Source organism: Protobothrops mucrosquamatus, unplaced genomic scaffold (genome assembly GCF_001527695.2).
Source record: "Protobothrops mucrosquamatus isolate PMUCROS unplaced genomic scaffold, P.Mucros_1.0 scaffold53, whole genome shotgun sequence".
In the NCBI taxonomy this organism is placed as follows: domain Eukaryota; kingdom Metazoa; phylum Chordata; class Lepidosauria; order Squamata; family Viperidae; genus Protobothrops; species Protobothrops mucrosquamatus.
The window spans coordinates 392,813-414,903 of record NW_015386434.1 but is presented as its reverse complement, the minus strand read 5'-3'; the positions used below and the strand labels follow the sequence as shown (position 1 = coordinate 414,903).

Here is a 22,091-nt window from a genome sequence, read left to right as displayed (position 1 = left end):
ATGGGATACTCTGTTTATGAAGCTGGGCTCTAGGGACCAGTTGGGATTCTTGCTGTTTCCCCAGCAATCTTTCTGCTTGAGTTCCTTGACTTTACCTCCAAGTTGGCAGATGAGTTCCCAGGACTCAACATCTACATGAGATTGCTGGGCGAACTCAACTGTCACCTTGGGGTGATGATGTACATCTCAGCTTCTGGTGAAGTAAGCAATGCTGTAGTAGATCTCCTATTCTGGTGTCTGGAGGCTTTGAGCGTCTGGATGGAGGACATCAGGCTTCAGCTGAACCCTGGGCAAGGCTTTGTGCTTTAAGGCCCTCTGGTTCTAGAACTATACCATCTCTGGTGCTGGATAGGGTTGCATTGTCTCAAAAAGACCCTGTGCCAGTGGTGGAATTCAAATCCCTGAACAACTGGTTCTCTGCATGGATGCAGGCCTGGGCCTCCGAGGCCTAGAACAGACTTCCGGAAGTGGCATCCCTGCACTTCTGGTGGGCCGTTCTAGGCCTAGGAGGCCTCCTCCAGGCCTCCCAGGCCTAGAACAGACTTCCGGAAGCGGTGTGCATTCAGCCGGTTCTCCGAACTCAACAAAATTTAGCTACTGGTTCTGCCGAACTGGTGAAAACCAGCTGAATCCCATCACTGCCCTATGCACAATCTGGACTCATGACTTCTGCGGTAGGAGAAGGTAGCGGTCACGGCCAGGAGGTCTTTTACACACTGCAGAGCTGATGTCCACAAATTATAAGTCAAACTTTGGGAAGCCAACTTCTATGACGTCAAAGTATAAGTTCATTCAGCCAACAATTGCTTGACTATTTTGTAGCCCTGTTTGAAAAACTGAGTTGAACCTAAGAACTTGTGAAACAGAAGGATATGTTCTACCGCTGTATCATGAATAATTCATTTCGGTTGATTGGCAGCGTGCATCTTGTCTTTATCTGTAAATATATTGGAGTGAGTAGGCTCACTGGACTGATTTAAAAGACCATTGACATTAATTCTCATTTCATGGAAGCTTGAGGCCCTTCAAATAATAGCACTTGACTGACAGATAGTTTCTCTCGTTGATTTCAATGGGATGCAAATTCCGCTAAGTTTGTTTGGATCCATATAAAGAGTATGAGTTTTTAACCTGTAAATGGAATTAATTTGCTTTATTTATTTTTTTCATTTCTTTACAGCCCGCTTACAATGCATCACATAATACAAACTGTATATAGCTGGTTTTGGTGGGAGAACATCTGGATGCCTGCTAACTGCACATGGGCAGATTTAGAAGATCATAATGGATACGTCTTTCCCAAACCACGAATGCTATTTGCCACAATTCCATATGTCTTTGTGATGTTGGTTATCAGGTTCTTTGTTGAAAGGTAAACATTTTTTTTTAAAGAAATCTTATTTTCTGCTTCAAAAAATTCAAAATAACACTTTCCCACTGTTCCATGCACCTGTGGTGTAACTTCCTTAACTACTAGAGAGAAATGGGTTGGATCTGCCATCCGAAAGGTGTGTTAGCTGGAAATTCTGACAGTTGAGGGTGAAGGTTCATTCTCCGAGCTTGTGGGTTGGTTTCTGAATGTTTCGTTACCAGGCTAGGTAACATCTCCAGTGGAGCTTAGGGGATTTTCTGTGTCTGTGTTCTTCTGCTTATAAGGGCTTCAGGTGTGAGTGTGTCAACAGAGACAGATATTCGCCACTATTGCAATTCTAATCGTTGTTTTAAACCCTTCGGAGGATGCCCAATTTAAGGAAGACTCATCTGTCCTGGAACATGGACTAAGCCAGGGGTAGGCAACCTTGGCTCTTTTATGACTCGTGGACTTCAACTCCCAGAATTCCTGAGCCAGCCATGCTGAGGGTAAAGGGAGAGGGGTTTCCAAGCTGAGCCAGGCTGGCTCAGGAATTCTGGGAGTTGAGGTCCAGGAGTCATAAAAGAGCCAAGGTTGCCTACCCCTGGTCTAGACTCTAGGCCTAGGGTAGGGGTCTTCAAACTTGGCCCTTTTATGACTCGTGGAATTCAACTCCCAGAATTCCTGAACCAGCCATGCTGAGGGGAAAGGGAGAGGTTTCCAAGCTGAGCCAGGCTGGCTCAGGAATTCTGGGAGTTGAAGTCCAGGAGTCATAAAAGAGCCAAGGTTGCCTACCCCTGGTCTAGACTCTAGGCCTAGGGTAGGGGTCTTCAAACTTGGCCATTTTATGACTCGTGGAATTCAACTCCCAGAATTCCTGAACCAGCCATGCTGAGGGGAAAGGGAGAGGTTTCCAAGCTGAGCCAGGCTGGCTCAGGAATTCTGGGAGTTGAAGTCCAGGAGTCATAAAAGAGCCCAGGTTGCCTACCCCTGGACTAAGCTATGCTAATGAAGTGATGACACAATCCAACACTGAGTGATTCTTCCACAACTCCCCACGAGAGAAAGCAAATGGGTTGCCGCCATGAATACAGAAAACCTGTCCTTCAGCCCAAGCAGGGAGCACTTCATTTTCCTGTGCAATAATATTGAAATCATTACGTCTACAAACTTCCTTTTTTTAAATTGTCTTTCAGATATATTGCCCTTCCTCTGGCTGACTACTTGGGCATAAAGAATGTGAGGCGGATCAAACCACAGGATAATCCCACCCTGGAACATTTTTTCCGAAAGTGCACAAAAAAGCCCTCCCAGGTGAGGATTTTTGTGTGTGTGTGAAAATTGTCCCATGGGAGATTTTCCATGCCCCAAATCACTGCCTGGTTCTACTGTCTATGCAGCCTGCCAATCTTGGTGAGCCTGCCAATCTTCAGAGCATGAAGAACTCCAGACAACTGTAGCTCAGAGAGGGGTGCCAGAATTGTAGTTCAGTAACATCTGGAGTTTCCCAATCTTGTTAGCCCCCTGCATGCTTCTTACGAGTCCTCCACTCAGTGTTTCTCAACCTTGAGAAACTTTAAGGTGTGTGGACTTCAGCTTCAGAATTCCCTAGCCAGCCATGCTGTTGAAGACCACACCTGCTGTCCATCCCATTGGAATGGAATGGAATGGAATGGAATAGAATAGAATAGAATAGAATAGAATAGAATAGAATAGAATAGAATAGAATAGAATAGAATAGAATAGAATAGAATATAGAATATAGAATATAGAATATAGAATATAGAATATAGAATATAGAATAGAATATAGAGTAGAATAGAATAGAATAGAATAGAATAGAATAGAATAGAATAGAATAGAATAGAATAGAATAGAATAGAAAATATGGAATGGAATGGAATGGAATAGAATAGAATAGAATATAGAATAATATAGAATATATAATAGAATATAGAATAATGTAGAATATAGAATATAGAATAGAATATAGAATATAGAATAGAATAGAATATAGAATAATATAGAATATAGAATATAGAATAATATAGAATATAGAATATAGAATAGAATATAGAATAATATAGAATAATATAGAATAATATAGAATATAGAATAGAATAGAATATAGAATAATATAGAATATAGAATAGAATAGAATATAGAATAATATAGAATATAGAATATAGAATATAGAATATAGAATATAGAATATAGAATAGAATAGAATAGAATAGAATAGAATAGAACAGAATAAATTCCTTTTGTATTTATTGTTGCTAAGACTAAAGGGAACTGGGGTGAAAATTTCACACATGTTCACACCGTTGGGAAATATTCATCCAGCCTATGCATATTTTGCCACAGTTTCCCTAGCCTGATAAAAATCAGATCTTATCTTTCCTTTCCAAGGAGTTTGAAGCCCAAATGAAACCAGTGTTAGCAAGTCTTAGATTTGCATAATTCATTTGCAGGCGCAAGAGGTTGTCTCGGCTTCTGTGAGCTTCCAAGCTCTACGCTGTACGAAGCTGCGCAGAGTTTGACCTGCCTGGCATGTTTGCATCACAATTTGAAAATGGGCTGGAACGCAGGCTCGTCACCCACACGGATGAGAATAAAGAAATGAAGTGATTTTGATTAGCGCTCCCTTGCTTTATAAACAGATAATCCTTGACCTACAACCGTTCATTTAGGGATGGTTCAAAGTTACGACATCCCTGAAAAAAAATTACTGGTTTTCACATTTACATGACTGTTTGCAGCATCCCCACGGATCACGCGATTAAAATTCAGGCACTCGGCAACTGGCATGGACTTATGTCAGTTGCATTGTCCCGGGGTCATGTGATCTCCATTTGCAACCTTCCCAGCTGTTTCCTGACAAGCAAACTCAGTGGAGCAAGCCAGATTCATTTAGTAACTGCACGAGTCACTTAACAACTGTAGCAAAATGGTCGTAGAATGAGGCACAGCTCACTTAACAAGTGAGCTGTGGAACAGCCCTTAACTTTCTCGCCTAGCAATGAAAATTTTGGGCTCCATTAGAGTCGTAACTCGAGGAGGACCTGTGTTCTTTCCATTAAATTTAGCATTAAAGTGGCGCGAAGGGGAGGAGCTATGGAAGGGAGATTGTGTTTGGCGTGGATATCTCGTTTAGGTGAACCTGACCATTTTGTTTTCTGAAGCACAAGCAAAACTAAACTGCTTCTCTTCGCAGCTAGGCAGCTGCTGTCTGAAGATTCTTATATTCTGAACTTTTTAACTGTGGTGGAGTTACAACACACGGGTGGCATGGGAAAGCTGTTGGTAAATCTGGTTTGTTTCGTGTGCCGTTGAATTGCCAACCCTTTGCAGCACAACGAGATGCATCCCAATGCATTTTTCATCGATTGGGAATTATGTCGCAAGTGCTGCAAATAATGAGGGGAGGCGTCACAAGAAGGGGCAGCAGCTCTGAAGACCAGAAGACCCAGAAAAGTGATGGTCTTAACAGAAAAACAGAACAACAGAGTTGGAAGGGGACCTTTGAGGTCTTCTACTCAACCCCCTACTTTTAAACAGGAGTCCCGATACCATTTTAAACAAATGACTGTCCAGGCTTTTCTTAAAAGCCTCCAGTGATGGAGCACCCATAACTTCTGGAGGCAAGTCGTTCCACTGATTAATTGTCCACACTGTCAGGAAATTTCTCCTCAGTTCTAGGTTGCTTCTCTCCTTGATTAGCTTCCATCCGGTTGTTTCTTGTCCTGCCGTCAGGTGCTTTGGAGAATAGCTTGACTCCCTCTTCTTTGTGGCAGCCCCTGAGATACTGGAACGCTGCTGTCATGTCACCCCTAGTCTTTTTTCTGCCTTTCCCTGTACATAGTCTCCAGTGGATTAGGTGGTCTCCAATCTAAGAAAGCTTAAACCATTAGCATTTCTTCATTTGTATATTCATATAGTGCTTTTTAAAACAATGACGGGTAGTTTTTAGAACTTTTAGTGTCATGAGACTTTTTTTTAAATGTAACACATTTGCTCTCTGAGAAGGATGGACAGTGACCTCCTTCATCTCCTCCTCCTCCTCCTCCTCCTCCTCCTCCTCCTCCTCCTCCTCCTCCTCCTCCAAGCTGCAGTGCTTGTTTTGATAACTTGACTTCCAGCATGTGTATCACTGATTTCTGCCTCCTTCTTTCTCCAACCTTGCAGTCAGAAACACGTAGACTAGCTAAAAAGTGTAACTGGACTGTGCACCAGGTGGAAAAATGGTTCAGGCGAAGACGCAACCTAGAAATCCCAACTCTGCATAAAAAATTCAAGGAAGCATGGTAAGAAAAGAGCCCACTGTCCTCCTGCTTGTAAATATATATATATATATATATCTTCTCAGGTAGAAAAATAGCCAGAAATTTGACATTCAGTGGCATTCTGGATATTGCATAACCAGATATTTCCTTTCTTGTCAATCAACATAAATAAATAATAATATCAAACCACAACAACTACCTAACACAGGTCCTTGAGATGGACTTGATAGGTGGATAAAAATCTCAAATCCAGTCTAAACATCTGGCTGATTGTGCAACCAACTATAATAACAATAATAAACTATTATTTTATTATCAGTGAGCTTTGTCTTGCACATTCTCCAGAAACACGGATTACATTACATCACAGCTTCGACTGCAAAATTGCAGTAAACCGTCTTGTCTTTTTAAACCCCTCCAGCCAATCTTGAATACACTGAAGCTGTAGCTTGCGTTTCCAAATGGATATAGGCTTTTTTTTTTTTTTTACTAAATTTGAATACGAGGATTAGAAATTAATTTATTCTTCTGTTCTAATGACTTCCATGTTCTGTGCTTCCTCTTGAGCATGTGTGTATGTGTGTGCGTACATAATGCCAATTTATTCCTGTAATGAAGTGACATAACAATTTAAAGCTTGAGGGGCCCTTGGTGCTCTCTGAGCTTGCTTGTTTTCTTGCAGACATTTCATTCCCCAAACTAGGTAGCATCATCAGGGCTAGTTAGTTAGCTGACTAGCTAGCCCTGATGATGCTACCTAGTTTGAGTCATGAAACCTCCGCAAGAAAACAACCTAAGTTCAGAGAACACCACGGATCCCACATTTCAACCCTGAGCTACCAATACTCTCTTGTCAGTACTTTGGCTTATTTTGCAGTTACACCTAAAAACGGCTCAAATCACTGTAGTTAATGTAAATAATAAAAATGAGGCAAATTAATTCAGGAAGAGAGAGATGGGTAAACAGGCAGTACTGCTCTCCTAGCTATGGTGAGAAGATTAGGCAAGCCTATCTTACCATCTTCCTCTGTGTCCATGTGAACTCCTTGGTCTTAACAGTCATTTTATTTTTGCAGTTGGAGATGTTTATTCTACAGTACCTCATTTATTGCTGGAACTATATCTCTCTGTGATGTAAGTTCAATATGGGGCAGGGAAGGAGGACTCAAGGGGTAACCTAATCTGAGGTTGTTTTTACAGCAGCTTCCCATGAGTTGTTAAACTTGGGTTAGTATAACGATAGATGTAATCTGCCCCCAAATAGGATAAGCTAAACTTCTACTGTTATTATCCAGAGAGAGTCATTGTGATAATCAAGAGTTTATAATTTTATTGGGGGGGGGGGGTTCTTTCACTTTTGTTTGAAGAATTAAAGTTAAGGGAATTAAACCAGATGAGGCATTAAGCAGGAATAGTACACACACATTTGCACTATAAGAAAATGACCTGGGAGAGAAGATTGTTTTGACCTCCATGGTCCTATAATTTCGTAATTCGTAAAGATATAGATGCCTTCCAGCCCAGCTTGGCCGTCTTTGTGCAATTTTCTTGGCAGTTTTATCAAGACAGTTTGCCAACTGTTGAATAATGAATTTGAGGTTACATAAAGTTCTGCATCCTCCCATTACAGACCCCTTGTCTAAAAGACCACCCTCAGCTATGGAAACTCATGGTGTGATCTTGGGCCAGCCACTCATTCTCAGCCCTGTCTGACCAATCTACCTCACAGCCCTGTTGTGGGGATTAAAAATTAAAGGAGAGACCCATGGAAGCTACTTGTGCTTCTGGCTGACAGGTGGGACAGCAAACTAATAAATAAATATCAAATATCAAATACTCAAAGCAATTAGTGACCATGAGCTAATGGAAAGATTCCATGATGGAACATGGAATTTGCCCATATTGTGGTGCTTTCAATACAAAAGACAAAAGATTAACCTTGGCTTTATCCATCTTGTGATGCCTTCAATACCAACAAAAGATTTTTTTTAAAAAAATTTAAACTTATTTTTTCAATTTCTCAGGATCTTTAGTATCAAAACCCGTGTTCAGTTCTTTGGGGTGTTCTTGGGATATTAATCTATCAATTCAGTCCTGCTACGGCTCTGTTATGCTCATTTCCCATCCAGCTGCTAATTCTCAGTTTAATGATCTTGTTTTATGTTAACCTCTTATTATTTTTAAACCTTGCAAAGAACACCCAGCATTGTGCCATGCTGTAGACAGATAAATCTGTCAGGAAGAAAACCTGGCATGCTTGCTGTTAACATGCTTCTTCTTTTTGAGACCCCCTTGAGAATGACTCATTTCATATCTAGTTTTGCACTTTCTAGATATGTTACAGTGCATTGCTACTTTAAAAAAAAAAAAACCATGCCCGATTCTCAGAGATTGCCTGGATAAGTTCTACAAGATTTGGGGCAAGTTTTTTTCAGAAGTGATTTACCATTGCCTCCTTCTTAGGGCTGAGAGAAAATGACAGGCCCAATATCACCCAGTTGGCTTTGTGTCTACGGCCAGATTGTAATCTCCTGGTTTTCTAGCCTACATCAAACTGGCTCTTTTGTTTTGTAAAACACACAAAGTTCGCTTTAAGCACAAGGTTGTGTGTGACTATTCTGAAGTCCACCTGACTGCATTCAGTTAGGCTTTATTGCAGGCAAGTGGGCACAGGGCCGGCAGTTTGATTCAAGACTGAGATTTGCATACCATTTAATGCCTCTTGGTATCTACGCGTTTGATTCACAAAGTACAGTACTTTGCAGGATCCAATCTGGGTGAGTTTTCAGACTCATGCTAGAGCTGCTCTCTACTGGAACATGTGAGAAGTTCCATAAGGATGGGCTCCAGCACAAGTCCAAAAGCTTGGAAGATTAAACCTCTGGTCCCAGTGACCATCCCAGATTGGATCCTGCAACATTATCCTGGGACATGTATATTTGCCTTCATTCAACGAAGTATTTTGGGTATGGTTTTCTCAGTTACCCATAAGACTCTCGTCATAGCCATGTCCAATTTGGATCTTCCAAAAATGGAGAAGGGTGAAGATCCTTAGCGTGGGCCAGGAACATGCAAGTCCTAATGCTGGAGTCACAGAGCTGGGGGAGGGCATTAATCCATCTTCAGCCAAGGTAGCTTACTAGATGACTTTCAAGCAGTCACTATCTCTCTGCCCAACCTACTTCACAGGGGTAGTTGTGAGGAAGAAAGGTGCACTGCAATCAGAAGGTCTTTGACTTTCAGTTCCACTCTGGGGTGGCCACCACCTTGGGCAAGGCCAATAGGATTATCCTTATGAGCAGCAAAAGCAAATAATGCCTGGCCCCCAAATTACCTAGTGAATTGGTGGCAGAGATGAGATTGGCACTGTGGTCATGTGGGTCAATTAATGATTGTTTTCTGTCTCATTCTACGTTCCTTCCAGAAATCCTGGTTTTATGACCTTTGGCAAGTGTGGCTCAACTATCCAAACCACGTGAGTGCCTTATGGGTGCTGGTGCTTCTTGTTCTTTGGAAGTACCACTGTTGGCTTTGGGTGAAGAAATAGTCCTACCTTCATTTTTGATGGCACATGAATAGCTGTTTCACCATTTTGGTTCCAGTAACACAGGGGTCCATTAAGGGAAGATGGTAAATGAAGCATTCTCATGTGGTCATGATGAAACAAATAACAATCAGCAGACCACAAACAGTGTCCTCGCTTCAATATGCATCATTAGGAATGTTATTATTGCTAGTATTATTAGTATACACTGTATTAGACATATTAATACATATGTTTGCTTCCTTGAGTGATAGATATATAAAAAGGGAGGATGAAAAGCTAATATAGGTAGTACTCGGTTTACAATGACAGACCTACCAGGTCCATCTTGGCTACAGGTAGAACTCAAAGGATAAATCTTCTTAGAGACATGGTGGTGCAGTGGTTAGAATGCAGTACTGCAGGCTAACTCACTCCTCACTCCAGGAGTTTGATCCTGATTGGCTCAAGGTTGACTCAGCCTTCCATCCTTCTGAGGTTGGTAAAATGAGGACCCGGACTGTTGGGGGCAAGATGCTGGCTCTGAAAATCACTTAGAGAGGGCTGTAAAGCACTGTGAAGCAGTATATAAGTCTAAGTGCTACTGCTATTGCTAACTGGAACTTAATTGTATAGTCCTAGTCAACTAAAAGTCAGAATTAAATTGGTGCTAGTTAAGAGTTAATGGAATTTGAGAAGGGCTGGACTTGAACCGCTTGTGGGAATGTAGTGACTCCAGACTAATTCCTCTATTGACTCCCCAGGCTCTGGTCTTCTTCTACTATTTATTGCTCCAATACTGGTTCCATTAGAAAGAATAGAATAGAATAGAATAGAATAGAATAGAATAGAATAGAATAGAATAGAATAGAATAGAATAGAATAGGAATTCTTTATTAGCCAAGTGTGATTGGACACAAGGAATTTGTCTCCAGTGCATAAACTCTCAGTGTACATAAAAACAACAAGTGATAAATCATGATCATAATCATAACAAGTAATTGCCTTTTTCTCTTTTCACCTCTCTTTGCAGCCCATGCTCCCCTCCCAGTATTGGTACTACATGCTCCAGATGAGCTTTTATTGGTCATTGCTCGTTACTCTGGGAACTGACACTAAAAGGAAGGTAAAGGGGAATCAACAACTTCATCTACTTAGGAATGGGATGCAAGCCATTCTCAGATCCTGGTTTCCAGGATGCTAGATAACTGTCAGGAGGACAAATATATAGCCTATTGAATCCTTTGTAACTCTAAATTTGATAGCCATTCTTGCTCTGACATTCAGGGTGGCCCAGATTATTTGCAGCATTGAAGTTGGGCGGCACTAAAAAAAAAAAAGCCACAATGAGCTAAGTCTTACTCAGACTTACTCAATTATTTTCAAAACAACCTTAGGTCTTGTTTCTTGTTATTCTCTCACACCTGTAAAGTTGGCTTGCCTCCAAATGAAACTATGCCCCATTGTCCATTACAGCTGTTTCCTTGCAGAATATCTTCAGATTTGTCTGAAATGGTATAGGGTTTCCTGCCTGAGCAGGGGTTGGACTAGATGACCTCCAGGGTCCCTTCCAACTTTATTATTATTATTATTATTATTATTATTATTATTATTATTATTATTATTATTATTATTATTATTATTATTATTATTATTATTATTATTATGTCTTACTCATCCAAGTGAGGTACACCATTGCCCCCCGTTATTTTTCAACAAGATTCAGAAAGAACAGGCCATCAGTCTCCACCTTCCAAAATCTTCTTGGCTTTAAGAAGTTAATTTATCTATTTCTTTTCCTCAGGATTTCATGGCCCATGTGGTGCATCATTTTGCCGCCCTTGGCTTGATGTTCTGTTCCTTTAGTGCCAATTATCTCCGTCTTGGAACACTGGCGATGATTGTCCATGATTCTGCAGATATCTGGCTGGAGGTAAATCTCCGCATCGGTCTGTGCTTGTGCTCAGTTACACAAGTCACGGAATTTCGTTAATATTGTTTTTAATTCATTGTGACATCGTGAGTGTGGGTCACGAAAACCACACAGGATGTCACCACCACACATACACGCAAAAAGCAAACCCAAGCCCCACACCGATGATGAGGCACGATTACAAACCAGAAGCCAGACCACAGCTGCATCATTAGTCATCTTAAACTCCTCCAATCCATACATAAAGCAAACTGACACCCACCATGAAGATATGGCACGACCACGAACGCAAAGCCAAACAACAGCAACGCAGCTCTCCATCTCAAATCCCCCGGCAACTCAGACTAATCCGAGCACTACAAAGCTCCCACCCAAACAGAACACACCCTCATCCAATCAGAGCACAGCCAACCCCCCCATCCAATCAGAGCACAGCCAAGCCCCTAACCAATCAGAACACACCTCCACCCAATCAGAACACAGCCAAGCTCCCACTCAATCAGTTCATACCCCCACTGGCAGTTAAAAGGAAGAAACAGCTGCGATCACACATTGCTCCTAGAAGCACGAAGCCGAAAACACCAGCCTGAAGATGACGAATGGGACTTCATCGAAACGTCGCCAAGACACTTCCAATTTTACGTGGGAGAAAACCTGAATAACCAAAGACCTACATACATACACCCGCGAAAACCTCAGAAAACATGTATATGTATATGTATATATATATATATATATATAGTGCATAATATATTTATTTCAATATTTTACATTTATTGAAGACATTGTTGCAGAGTAAAAATAATAAAAAAATTAAACAAAAGAAACAGAAAAGAAAACCCATAAGTATAGAAATAAGAAATGAAGGGGAAAATGGAGAAAAAGAAACAGCTACAGCTGTTACAAAGGCATTTATATTTTATCCTGAGAAGGAAATTTCACTTCCAGAACACACTAAGTATTTTTTTTTTCTCCAACCAGTTACAACAGCTGATCATTTTTCAGGAGGTGATCCTAAGGTGGTAACTTCTCCAAATTGTTCAATTTCAGGCCGCGAAGTTGTTCAACTACGCTCGCTGGGATAATACCTGCAGTGCTCTGTTTGTCATTTTCGCCATTGTGTTCTTTATCACACGGCTCATTCTCTTTCCATGTTGGTAAGTTGTGTTCTGGACGGTTTTGGCTTGAGAAATCTGATCTCTGGATGCTACACCTGTTCTTAGCAAGCAGCCAAGAAACAAATGACCTCTGGGTATTTCTTTAGGCTGGATGCCAAACATGATTCATGTTTTGCCAAACATATTCATTAACCTATATGAATATGTATGCTTAAATTTAGGGTAGGAGAAATGACAGCTAAAAATCCAACTGTTTTTTTTTTCCCCTCTTGTTTTCCTAACAGGATTTTACGGGCCTCGATATATTATCCTACGTTTTATACCCAGACAGTTGTCCTAGCATATTTTGTATACAATGTGCAGCTATTGACCCTGCAAGCTCTTCACCTCTATTGGGCCTACTTAGTTTTCAAGATTCTGAAGAAATTGGTTTTTGTGAAGGTAAGGATGGGCAGTACACTACATATTTGAATGCGTCGCTTTCTTACTAGCCTTCCTGTAAGTAGCTGTTTCAGCAGAAGTAAAAGTAAAGGTCCTCTGATTAGCCAAATGGTTATGTGCACAGAAATGAAAAAAGTAAGTTACTGCTATTTCAAAACTGGAAATCACAAGTGCAAACAAAAACTGGGCAATCAAGTTGAGCTGGTGAACTCAGAATATATTGGATTTCAAAAGTCCCTGCATTCCCAGGCTACAGAAGGAGACAACAGAGTTCCCAAAGGTGCTTTTTCAAAAGGCAACTGGACTTTGTTTTTCCTCGGAGACGTTCCGCTCCTCATCCAGCTTCTTGGATGAGAAGCGAAATGCCTTCAAAGAAAAACAAAGTCCAACTGCCTTTTGAAAAAGCACCTTTGGGACAATCATGATCTGGATGACATCTCCACAGAGAAGACAGAGATGGACAGCATGTTGGGAAACATGATGCAGCCTGTATTAAGCCACATGGATTCAGAATTGGGCTGCTACCTCTATGCTAGGATTGAGAAAAGGATGAGTTAAAGAATTGACTTCTCTTTTATAAGTGCGTAACTCCTTATATTTAGTTTAAACAACAGTTTTGCAAGCCATGCTTTTATGACTTCGAATGAAGAACATAGCTACAAACCACAACTATGGTGTCAAATCCTCAAGGCCAAACATTTTAAGTTTGAATTCAAGAAGTGAGCAGAAGATCACCTTTCCCTGGGCCAGCCCAGCATCTTGCATCTTGGGTGTTGTTTATTCTACAACCAGTTACCCTTTCCAGGTGCTCAAGATTCCCATACCAGCTTGGGCTAAAATAGGCAATGATAAGGTAAGCAGTGTGTGGTCTATGCATGCTCTATCAGAGGTGTTCAGTCTTGGATGTTTGAGGTGAGGACAGCTGTGTCCTTGGGGAAAATCAACTGGAATTTCTGGATCAACCCAAATCGCCTGCTAATGAATAGTTTCTAAATGTACTGTCCAGTCATCTCCTCTGGAAATACAATTCATTCTCTAAACGGGTGATTGATTGATTGTCTTGATTCTGAAAATCACTGTTCTTCACAATCAAGTTTTCCCTCTATTGCTTCCCCCAGTAGATGGAAGACCAACCTTTCAATCATTCTAAAAAAACACATTAGCCTAATATAACTGGTAGACTTTCAATCTCAGTCTTGACTTGATTTGATGGAAGAATGGGTTTCCACACTGGGGTGGCTGATCGTCTTCAATTCTTTTTCTCCCTCTCCTGATTTGGCTGTCATTGATATTCAGAGATCCAACAGATTTCTCAGATCATTTCCTTTACAACACTGATCACTTTCTTTGGATTGCATTCTCACTAAATTCAAGGCGGAGTGGGCAATGTTGACCTTGGTCTTGACAAACCAGATCTCAGGTGCTTCAACAGGAGCATGTTTAGTAGATGGTAAAGCAAAAGACTACTTTTTGAAATAGATTCTATCGCTTAAATTTCTGTGAAGCACACAGGAAGAAAACAAGTGGTCACCATGGCAATGCCTGTGCCAAGGGTTGATGAATTGATGACATTGTCAGATGTCAATGCCATTTTGCTTACGTGGGCCATTCACAACTTTACCTCTTGTTTTAACTTTCCTGTATTTCAACTTTGCTAATTATGGATGTACTCTGCTACTCACTTTTTCCAAACAAAACATCTGTTAATGTGCTAGATCCCCTGAGGCATCCCAGTTCCAGACTCAAGAATGGGTCTTTCCAATCTATTTCCACCTAGCCAGAATAATGTTTCCACCAACTGCAAGCCAATTGCTTCCAGCAGACACATGAGTAATGCCCCCTCAAAAACCACAGTTCTTTCTCTGCTGTTTGCTCCCAACCTCAGAACATACAAATTAATAGTGGTGATGGGTCTCTGTGAAATTTTCTGATTTTTTTTTCCTTAGACACCATGTACATTCTTGTTATCTCCATATCTCGTGACAGTTATACTTTTTATAAGGGAATTGAAGATATGAAGTCAAACTATTTGAAACCCTCTTTGGCGAGCCTTGTTCTATTACACACACGGTGAAAAAGCTTTGTAACCTCTAATTTGAATCTGCAAAATCAAATGGAGAAAACGTTCTTGAAAATAAGGAAAAGACACGTCAGGATTCAGTATTTTTTTCTCTATGGTGGAGGAATCTTGAGTGCCTCTAAATAGCAATAGCACTTATACTTATATACTGCTTCACAGTGCTTTACCACCCTCTCTAAGTGATATACAGAGTCAGCCTATTGCCCCCAACAATCTGGGTCCTCATTTTACCAATCTTGGAAGGATGGAAGGCTGAGTCAACCTTGAGCTGGTCAGGATTGAACTCTGGGTTGTAGGCAGAGTTTGCCTGCAATACTGCATTCTAACCACTGCGCCACCAGAGTTCCTAAAGAAATAGCATATAAGAGAGAGATGGGCTGATGTTTCTCCATCTTGGCTATTTTTCTTCATGAACAAATTATCTTTGTTTGAAGGGTGAATAATCACTCACCAATAACTGGGAAAAGTATAGATCTTATTTTTTATGTTACAATTTGATCCGCATTTTGGGGAGACTAGAACAGTTCATAACATGCTTGCTGTCACTATCTCAACACCATTTTGTATATTATTTAATATCTAGTGTCCTCTTTCCTCCCCAGTATTTTGGCTCAAACCCCCATCAATTCAAGTTTCCAAACCAGGTCTCCAAACAGTGTCGAACTGAGTACAGATTCTCTGAGAACATGTTTTTGAGAATCTCCGTGACACTCTAATTTCCTTCTACATCTGGGTGGCTTTTTTTTTTTAATTTGGGGAAGATGGTGTCACTTCCTCTTAGCCAGCCAAGGATTTAAACAAGTGGAATGTTTCTGTAAGCGTCTAGAATTCCATTTCTCCCCCCCCCCCTGCCTTTTTTCCTTAGGCAAAAAAGGTTAAGTTTTGGGCAACTTCCCTCTTTAGAGTGGGTCTCCTGCATAGCTAGTTGGCGAAGGCTGGAATTAGCATAGCAACTAGACGTAGAGTGTTAAATGTTAACTTTGAAGTTAAGTTAACTTTTAATTAACTTAACATTCAAGTTCAATTCAGATTTAAATGTTTGGCATGGAGAGAACTCTTACAGGAGAGAGCAGACCTGGGCCTTTTACGGCCTTTTGACTGCCCGTGTCCTGCCTGCAGTCAACCGGAAATTAGAAATCAAATGTAAATACCTCAAGTCTACACCACGCACACAATACAACTGCATTGCTTTTATTTTGTAGGCGACGGCTTATTTTCCATTGACATTTGGGTGCACCTATGCCTTTCACAGCCCTGTTGGTTCGGCCATCCATAGCCGTCCCAGTTTCTCATATGAGCCCTTGGGCAAATTAATTGCCCACCCAAGGAAAGAGCATCAAAGGCAAAACAAAAAGCTTTCCTACGTATCCCAAAGGTGCTTTTTCAAACTTTGTTTTTCCTTGAAGATATTTTGCTTCTCATCCAGGAAGCTTCTCCAGTTCTGGCCTTCGGTCCTGACCAAGCTTCTTGGATGAGAAGTGAAATGTCTTCAAGGAAAAACGAAGTCCAGTTGCCTTTTGAAAAAGCACTTTTGGGACAACCAAGACCTGGAGGACGGAGAATCTCCATAGACACTTTCCTATATAGTACAGGTAGTCCTCGCTTTACAACCATTTGTTTAGTGACCGTTTCTGAATAGATGAATGTACACAGAGGAAAGATTCAAAGAAAGGATTAGAAATTCAAGCCCACAGTTTTTCTTTGAATCCCTCCAATTACAGCACTCAGTAGGATGCCCTACATCTTATTATCTAAATGGTTTTGGATTGGTTTTGGTTAGCTTTGAGATGGTCAAATTCTCATAGCGAGAACCCCTTCAGCTTGAGTCAAAGCATCATTTTAGGGTTAACAAAGGCATTTAAAACAATGCTAGAATTCTGGGGGTGGTGTCCTTTGTTTTACTGCCAAGAATCCAATTGGACTCACTCAGAAAACAGTGGGACCTCGGGATTCACACTTGATCACCTGGTCTTTGACACGAGCCCAGAGATATGTGCCCTGGAGGACTTCTTGAATTTCAGTAACCCAGTTAACAGAATGAATGAAGTCTGCAACCGGTATTAAAAAAACGGTTTGCTTACAGTCATTATATCTCCACTGGGTTCTGCCAAACGATTATGAAACATACCTGAAAGGCAGCATTGTGCTTTGGCAAGATGTAAGGAATGATAATATTGGAGGCTAATTTGGGTTTCCGAAAAATTTTGAGAAAGGCAAAGTAATGTGGTTTGTTTGGGTAGAAAAGTACAAGCCAACCACCTTTTGTTTGTTCTTTCAGGATCGTTCCCAATCAAGATTATTTGCTGTTTTGTCATTTACAGGCAGTCCTTGACTTTCAACAGTTTTGCTTAGTGCCCGTTTTAAAGTTACAACAGTACTGAAAAAAGTGACTTATGACCATTTTTCACATTTACAACCATTGCGGCATCTCCAGGGTCACCTGATCAAAATTCAGACGGTTGGCAACTATAATAATAATAATAATAATAATAATAATAATAATAATAGTAAAGTTGGAAGGGACCTTGAAGGTCATCTAGTCCAACCCCCTGCTCAGGCAGGAAACCCTATACCATTTCGGACAAATGGCTGTCCAGTCTCTTCTTAAAAACTTCCAGTGTTGGAGCATTCACCGCTTCTGACTCATATTTATGACGGTTGTAGTGTCCCGGGAGTGTGTGTGTTTCCCTTTTGCGACCTTCTGACAAGCAAAGTCAACGGGGAAGTTAGATTTGCTTAACAACCGTGTTACTAACTTAACAACTGCAGTGATTCATTTAACACAGGGGTCTTCAAACTTGGCCCTTTTATGACTTGTGGACTTCAACTCCCAGAATTCCTCAGCCAGGCACGCGTGTCTGGCTGAGGAATTCTGGGAGTTGAAGTCCACAAGTCATAAAAGGGCCAGGTTTGAAGACTCCTGACTTAACAACTGTGGCAAGAAAGGTCGTAAAATGGGGCAAAAGTCACTTAACAAATGTCTCATTTAACAACAGACATTTTGGGCTCAATTGTCATAAGTTGAGAACTACCTATGTTCTATAGAGGGCCTATAGTTTTATATACACTTCCTTTGGAGTAATACCCATTCTAACTAGGAGAAACTCACTTTTGAGTTAAGATTTATAGGAAAGGGCTGGCTATTTTAGCTGATTATATTTACAATGTGGATTGAGTTATACAGATGCCCTTGGAAAGATTTGGTAACAATAATTTACAAATAGGTTGGAGTAATATTTTCATTGCTCAATAGTTCTTTTAAGTTTCCAATTCCAATTCACCAGTCTCATCCCTAAGAATTTAGAAATCTCCCAATCTTTGTAATTTGGCAAAACCCGCAGTTATTAAAGCTGTTTTCCTTAAGAGACAAATTTCCCCACATCAATATTCTGTCTTTAATGGAAATTCTCACAGATATATTCAGCAATGTCGAAACTGCAAATCCACAATGGATTATGGGGATTGTGATCTAGTAGATTTGGAGAACACCAGACTGGGAAAAATTGCTTTCAGTCAAAATAGGCTAGAAATGAGTGCAAGCATCCCATGATAAATATTCTCAAAATGAACCAAACTATGATAGGGCAATGATGGCTGTCATATGGTACTAATACCACGTTGCTAATCACTGCACGAATCATTTATTAATGGGTCAGCTGAATGTTATCCTCAAGATTTACATGTAACCATCCTTTTATATGTTGAAATGAACAAATGTTGACTTTTAAATTAGATTTACATACATGGAATTATTAACAGGATAACAAAATAACAAAGTTGGAAGGGATCCTGGAGGTCTTCTAGTCCAACCCCCCTCCTGGTCAGGCCATTTCAGACAAATGGCTGACCAGTCTCTTCTTAAAAACCTCCAGTGTTGGAGCACTCACAACTTCTGGAAGCAAGTCGTTCCACTTGTTCATTGTTCTCACTGTGGGAAATTTCTCCTTAGTTCTAGGTTGCTTCTCTCCTTGATTTGTTTCCATCCGTTGCTTCTTGTCCTGCCTTCAGGCACCTTGGAGAATAGCTTGACTCCTTCTTTGTGGCAGCCCCTCAAATATTGGAACACTGCTACCATGTCACCTCTAGTCCTTCTCTTCATTCTATTATTCTATTTTCCTTTTAGCCAAACAATACATATTCATTGGATGCAGAACTGGTCGGGCTCCTCAATATGCTTAACGCCATCTGGCAAAATTTCACATATGTTTCAACAGAGCAATTATGCAGATACCTTTCCTTTTGATACTCCAAAAGCAAAAGTCAGCATTAAGTTCAATATAAAAAGCACTCACAAGACTATTCAAAGAGCCATCCCCTCAACGACACATCATCAAGAGCTTGATCAACGAGGCAAGCTTAAAACTTGCTGACCCAACCCTGGAACATAAGCCAGGTTTCCATCAAAATATTTCCTCTCTCTGTAGGAGGCACATATATTATTTTTTTGATTCGTGGAGGAGTTTTTTTTTCCCCCTCTCTCTCTGTAAAATGCTAACGACGGTCGTCATGGAGCCCCCAGAAAAACTTGCTGCCTTATGTTCAGGGCAAAGGGAATTTTTACCCAGGAAATCCTAGGGGTGATTTGGCCAACATGATACCTCATCAATTGTTTGTGTGCGGAAAGATGCTTTTCCTTTCCTCTCATCTGATCGTGTGCCAAGTTTATCTTTCAATATTTACATTATGGATTGTTTGTTTGGATACACTTCTGCATATAGCTTCGGAAAAGACAAAAGAGAAAAACGCCAGGAAGTCTGTGCTGTGTGGCCGAAGCTGATGGGAGTTTATATTTTCATTTTCTGTTCTAACTTTGCTCTGTTTTCATCAAACCGAAGAGTACTGAGGTGGAAATGGGCAATCCCAAACTTGCTTGCTTTCTGAAGAGTTTGATGCCTACCTATAGTACCAATAAAGGAGAATATTACTGGCTCAGGGTTGAAATGGGGGGGGGGTCCTTGGTGCTCTCTGAGCTTGCTTGTTTTCTTGCAGACGTTTCATTACCCAACTAGGTAACATCATCAGTGCTAGAAAGAAGTGGGGTTTGCAGCGATGGGGAGGAGGTGGAGGTAGACTGTAGGGTCCTCGGTGCTCTCTGAGCTTGTTGATCTTGCAGATGTTTCATTACCCAACTAGGTAACATCATCTGTGCTAGAAGGGAGTGGGGTTTGTGGAGAGGAAAAGGAGAGGACAACAACTGTGGGGTCCTTGGTGCTCTCTGAGCTTAATGCTTTTCTTGCAGACCTTTCATTACCCAACTAGGTAGCATCATCAGTGTTAGAAGGGAGTGGGATTTGCAGAGGGGAGGAGGAGAAGGTAGACTGTGGGGTCCTTGGTGCTCTCTGAGCTTGCTGCTTTTCTTGCTGACATTTTATTACCCAAACTAGGTAACACCAGCAACGCTGATGATGTTACCTAGTTTGGGTAATGAAATGTCTTCAAGAAAACAACTAAGCTCAGAGAGCACCAAGGACAGACCACTCAATCCTAAACTTGGCTAGACTACTATCCTAAGAGTAGCGTGATATGGCCTTATGAGCATATATATATATGTGAAGAGGCAGATCTAAGAATGATTTAAGATGTATTTATTTACTTACTTACTTACTTAAGAAAATGTATACGGCTGCTCAACTCACTCCAGAGAACTCTGGGTGGTTTACAAAAATAAAATCCCAAATCAAACCCAGTAAACCCCCGCCAAAGGTCCAATGAAAACGTGTTCTTGTTGTGCAAGAAGATTTGGTGTCGCTGTCAAAAGTAACATTCTTCCAAGCTAAAGGTTTAACTTGCGTTAATACTATTTTAGTATAAAAAGTAACTAGATAATTCATAAACCTCTGCAAATTTGGTGTAACATATATATATATATGTATAGGATTGCTCTAGGGCCGATTCTCTGCTTAGGCAACATTAAACAGTCGCCTAGAGCAGTGATGGCGAACTTATGGCACGCGTGCCAGAGGCGGCACTCAGACCCCTCCCTGTGGGCACACCTGCCGCCGCCAGCTCATGCAGGTCCATTAGGCCACCGCTGGCACCCGGAGCAGCAGCCTCACCCAGCACAAAGGAGGTGAAGCAACTGGCTAGCAAACTCGAGTAGAGGTAGTAGAGCATGCCCCCATGTGCTCGCTGGCCTCTGTGTGTGGGGATTGATGGTGTCAGGCAGCCACCGCCTCTGCCTTGCCCCACAGCAATGGCACCCCCGCCCTACCCCCCGCCTCACCCCGCAGGACGAGCCTCCTGCCCACCACCCCACCCACCAGAGACCTCCTGGATCTCCCCCAATCCTGCCCAGCCCCCACAAGCATCCCCCCCAACGAGCAACATCAAGGTGGCCATGCCTACTCAGTCTGCCATGACCGCCACCACCACGCCCACCCAGTGGGCCTCACACCCCCACATCCCCCCTGAGGGCACCACAATGCTGATGCAGCCCTGGCACTTTGCGATAAATAAGTGGGTTTTGGTTTGCAGTTTGGGCACTCGGTCTCTAAAAGGTTTGCCCTCACTGCCCTAGAGCATCAAATTTTAGGGAGTGCCACAATGGAAAAGATGTCCATAACGATTATAAAATCTTATAATCTTTTCTCGTTGCTCTGGAACTTCTTCTCTGTACGCTTTTCGAAAACACTTACCCACAAGTCAGTTGAATGGTATTGAAACTTACCCCAACTTCACATATGGTCCCGATCCCTTGTGCCTGATGATCAAAAACTGCTGGTTTACACTTCTTCTGAACGTCACATTTTTTTCCCCTCTTTGTTTGATGTAACACCAAGCAACTCACATAGTGCATAGCTGACTCTTCTTAACGCTCTTGATATTCTCTCTTCCTAGAATGTTAAAGATGAACGGAGTGATGAAGAAGAAGAAGACTCTATCAGCGATACGGAAGGGGAATGTATGAAGAAGGAAATGAAGAATGGATTACATGATCCTCTCCTAAATAATAATAATATTAATTAATGCCCAGCCAATACCATCTTGTGTCATTAACTGCTGTGTCGTAAACCCAACCCACCAAACAGACTTTTTACATCCACATCTAAACCAAAGTCCATGATTGGTTTGATTGCAGATCAGTAGACTTAGCAGAGAACTCAAAACTCTTTGAAAAAAAAAAAAAAGGAGCCTCCTTTGTAATATGCAGTCTGGAGGATACGCAATGAAATTATTATTATTATTTTTTAAAAAAACAAACAAACTCAGAACGGTTAAGAATGGGAATGGATTTAGAATGTAACCTTTTTAGATGGAGATCTTCACGTATTTAAACTTTGATAAGACTTAAAACAGTTTGGACAAGTTTTCAATAATGTTTTAATAGGATTTGAGAAGTGTGGCTTTCTAATGGTTTTA

At 41.2% G+C, this 22,091-nt stretch overlaps 1 protein-coding gene across 1 annotated transcript; it reads left to right on the top strand.

Annotated features, from left to right (window-relative positions):
• Positions 1 to 1,190: 1,190 nt before the first annotated feature.
• Positions 1,191 to 21,809, top strand: CERS3 (ceramide synthase 3). The gene is made up of 11 exons (XM_029283313.1): positions 1,191 to 1,372; positions 2,548 to 2,665; positions 5,540 to 5,658; positions 6,714 to 6,771; positions 9,062 to 9,112; positions 10,194 to 10,286; positions 10,965 to 11,093; positions 12,144 to 12,250; positions 12,496 to 12,652; positions 13,458 to 13,505; positions 21,570 to 21,809. Exons 1-11 carry the CDS (start codon positions 1,191 to 1,193, stop codon positions 21,696 to 21,698), a joined length of 1,191 nt encoding a protein of 396 aa, XP_029139146.1. The 3' UTR covers positions 21,699 to 21,809.
• Positions 21,810 to 22,091: the final 282 nt, after the last annotated feature.

Coding starts and splice junctions, on each gene's coding strand:
- CERS3 (XM_029283313.1), top strand. CDS start 1,191: ATGCATCACATAATACAAACTGTATATAGCTGGTTTTGGTGGGAGAAC. Junction 5,659..6,713: donor AAAAAATTCAAGGAAGCATG/GTAAGAAAAGAG, acceptor TTATTTTTGCAG/TTGGAGATGTTTATTCTACA. Junction 12,251..12,495: donor CTCATTCTCTTTCCATGTTG/GTAAGTTGTGTT, acceptor TTTTCCTAACAG/GATTTTACGGGCCTCGATAT.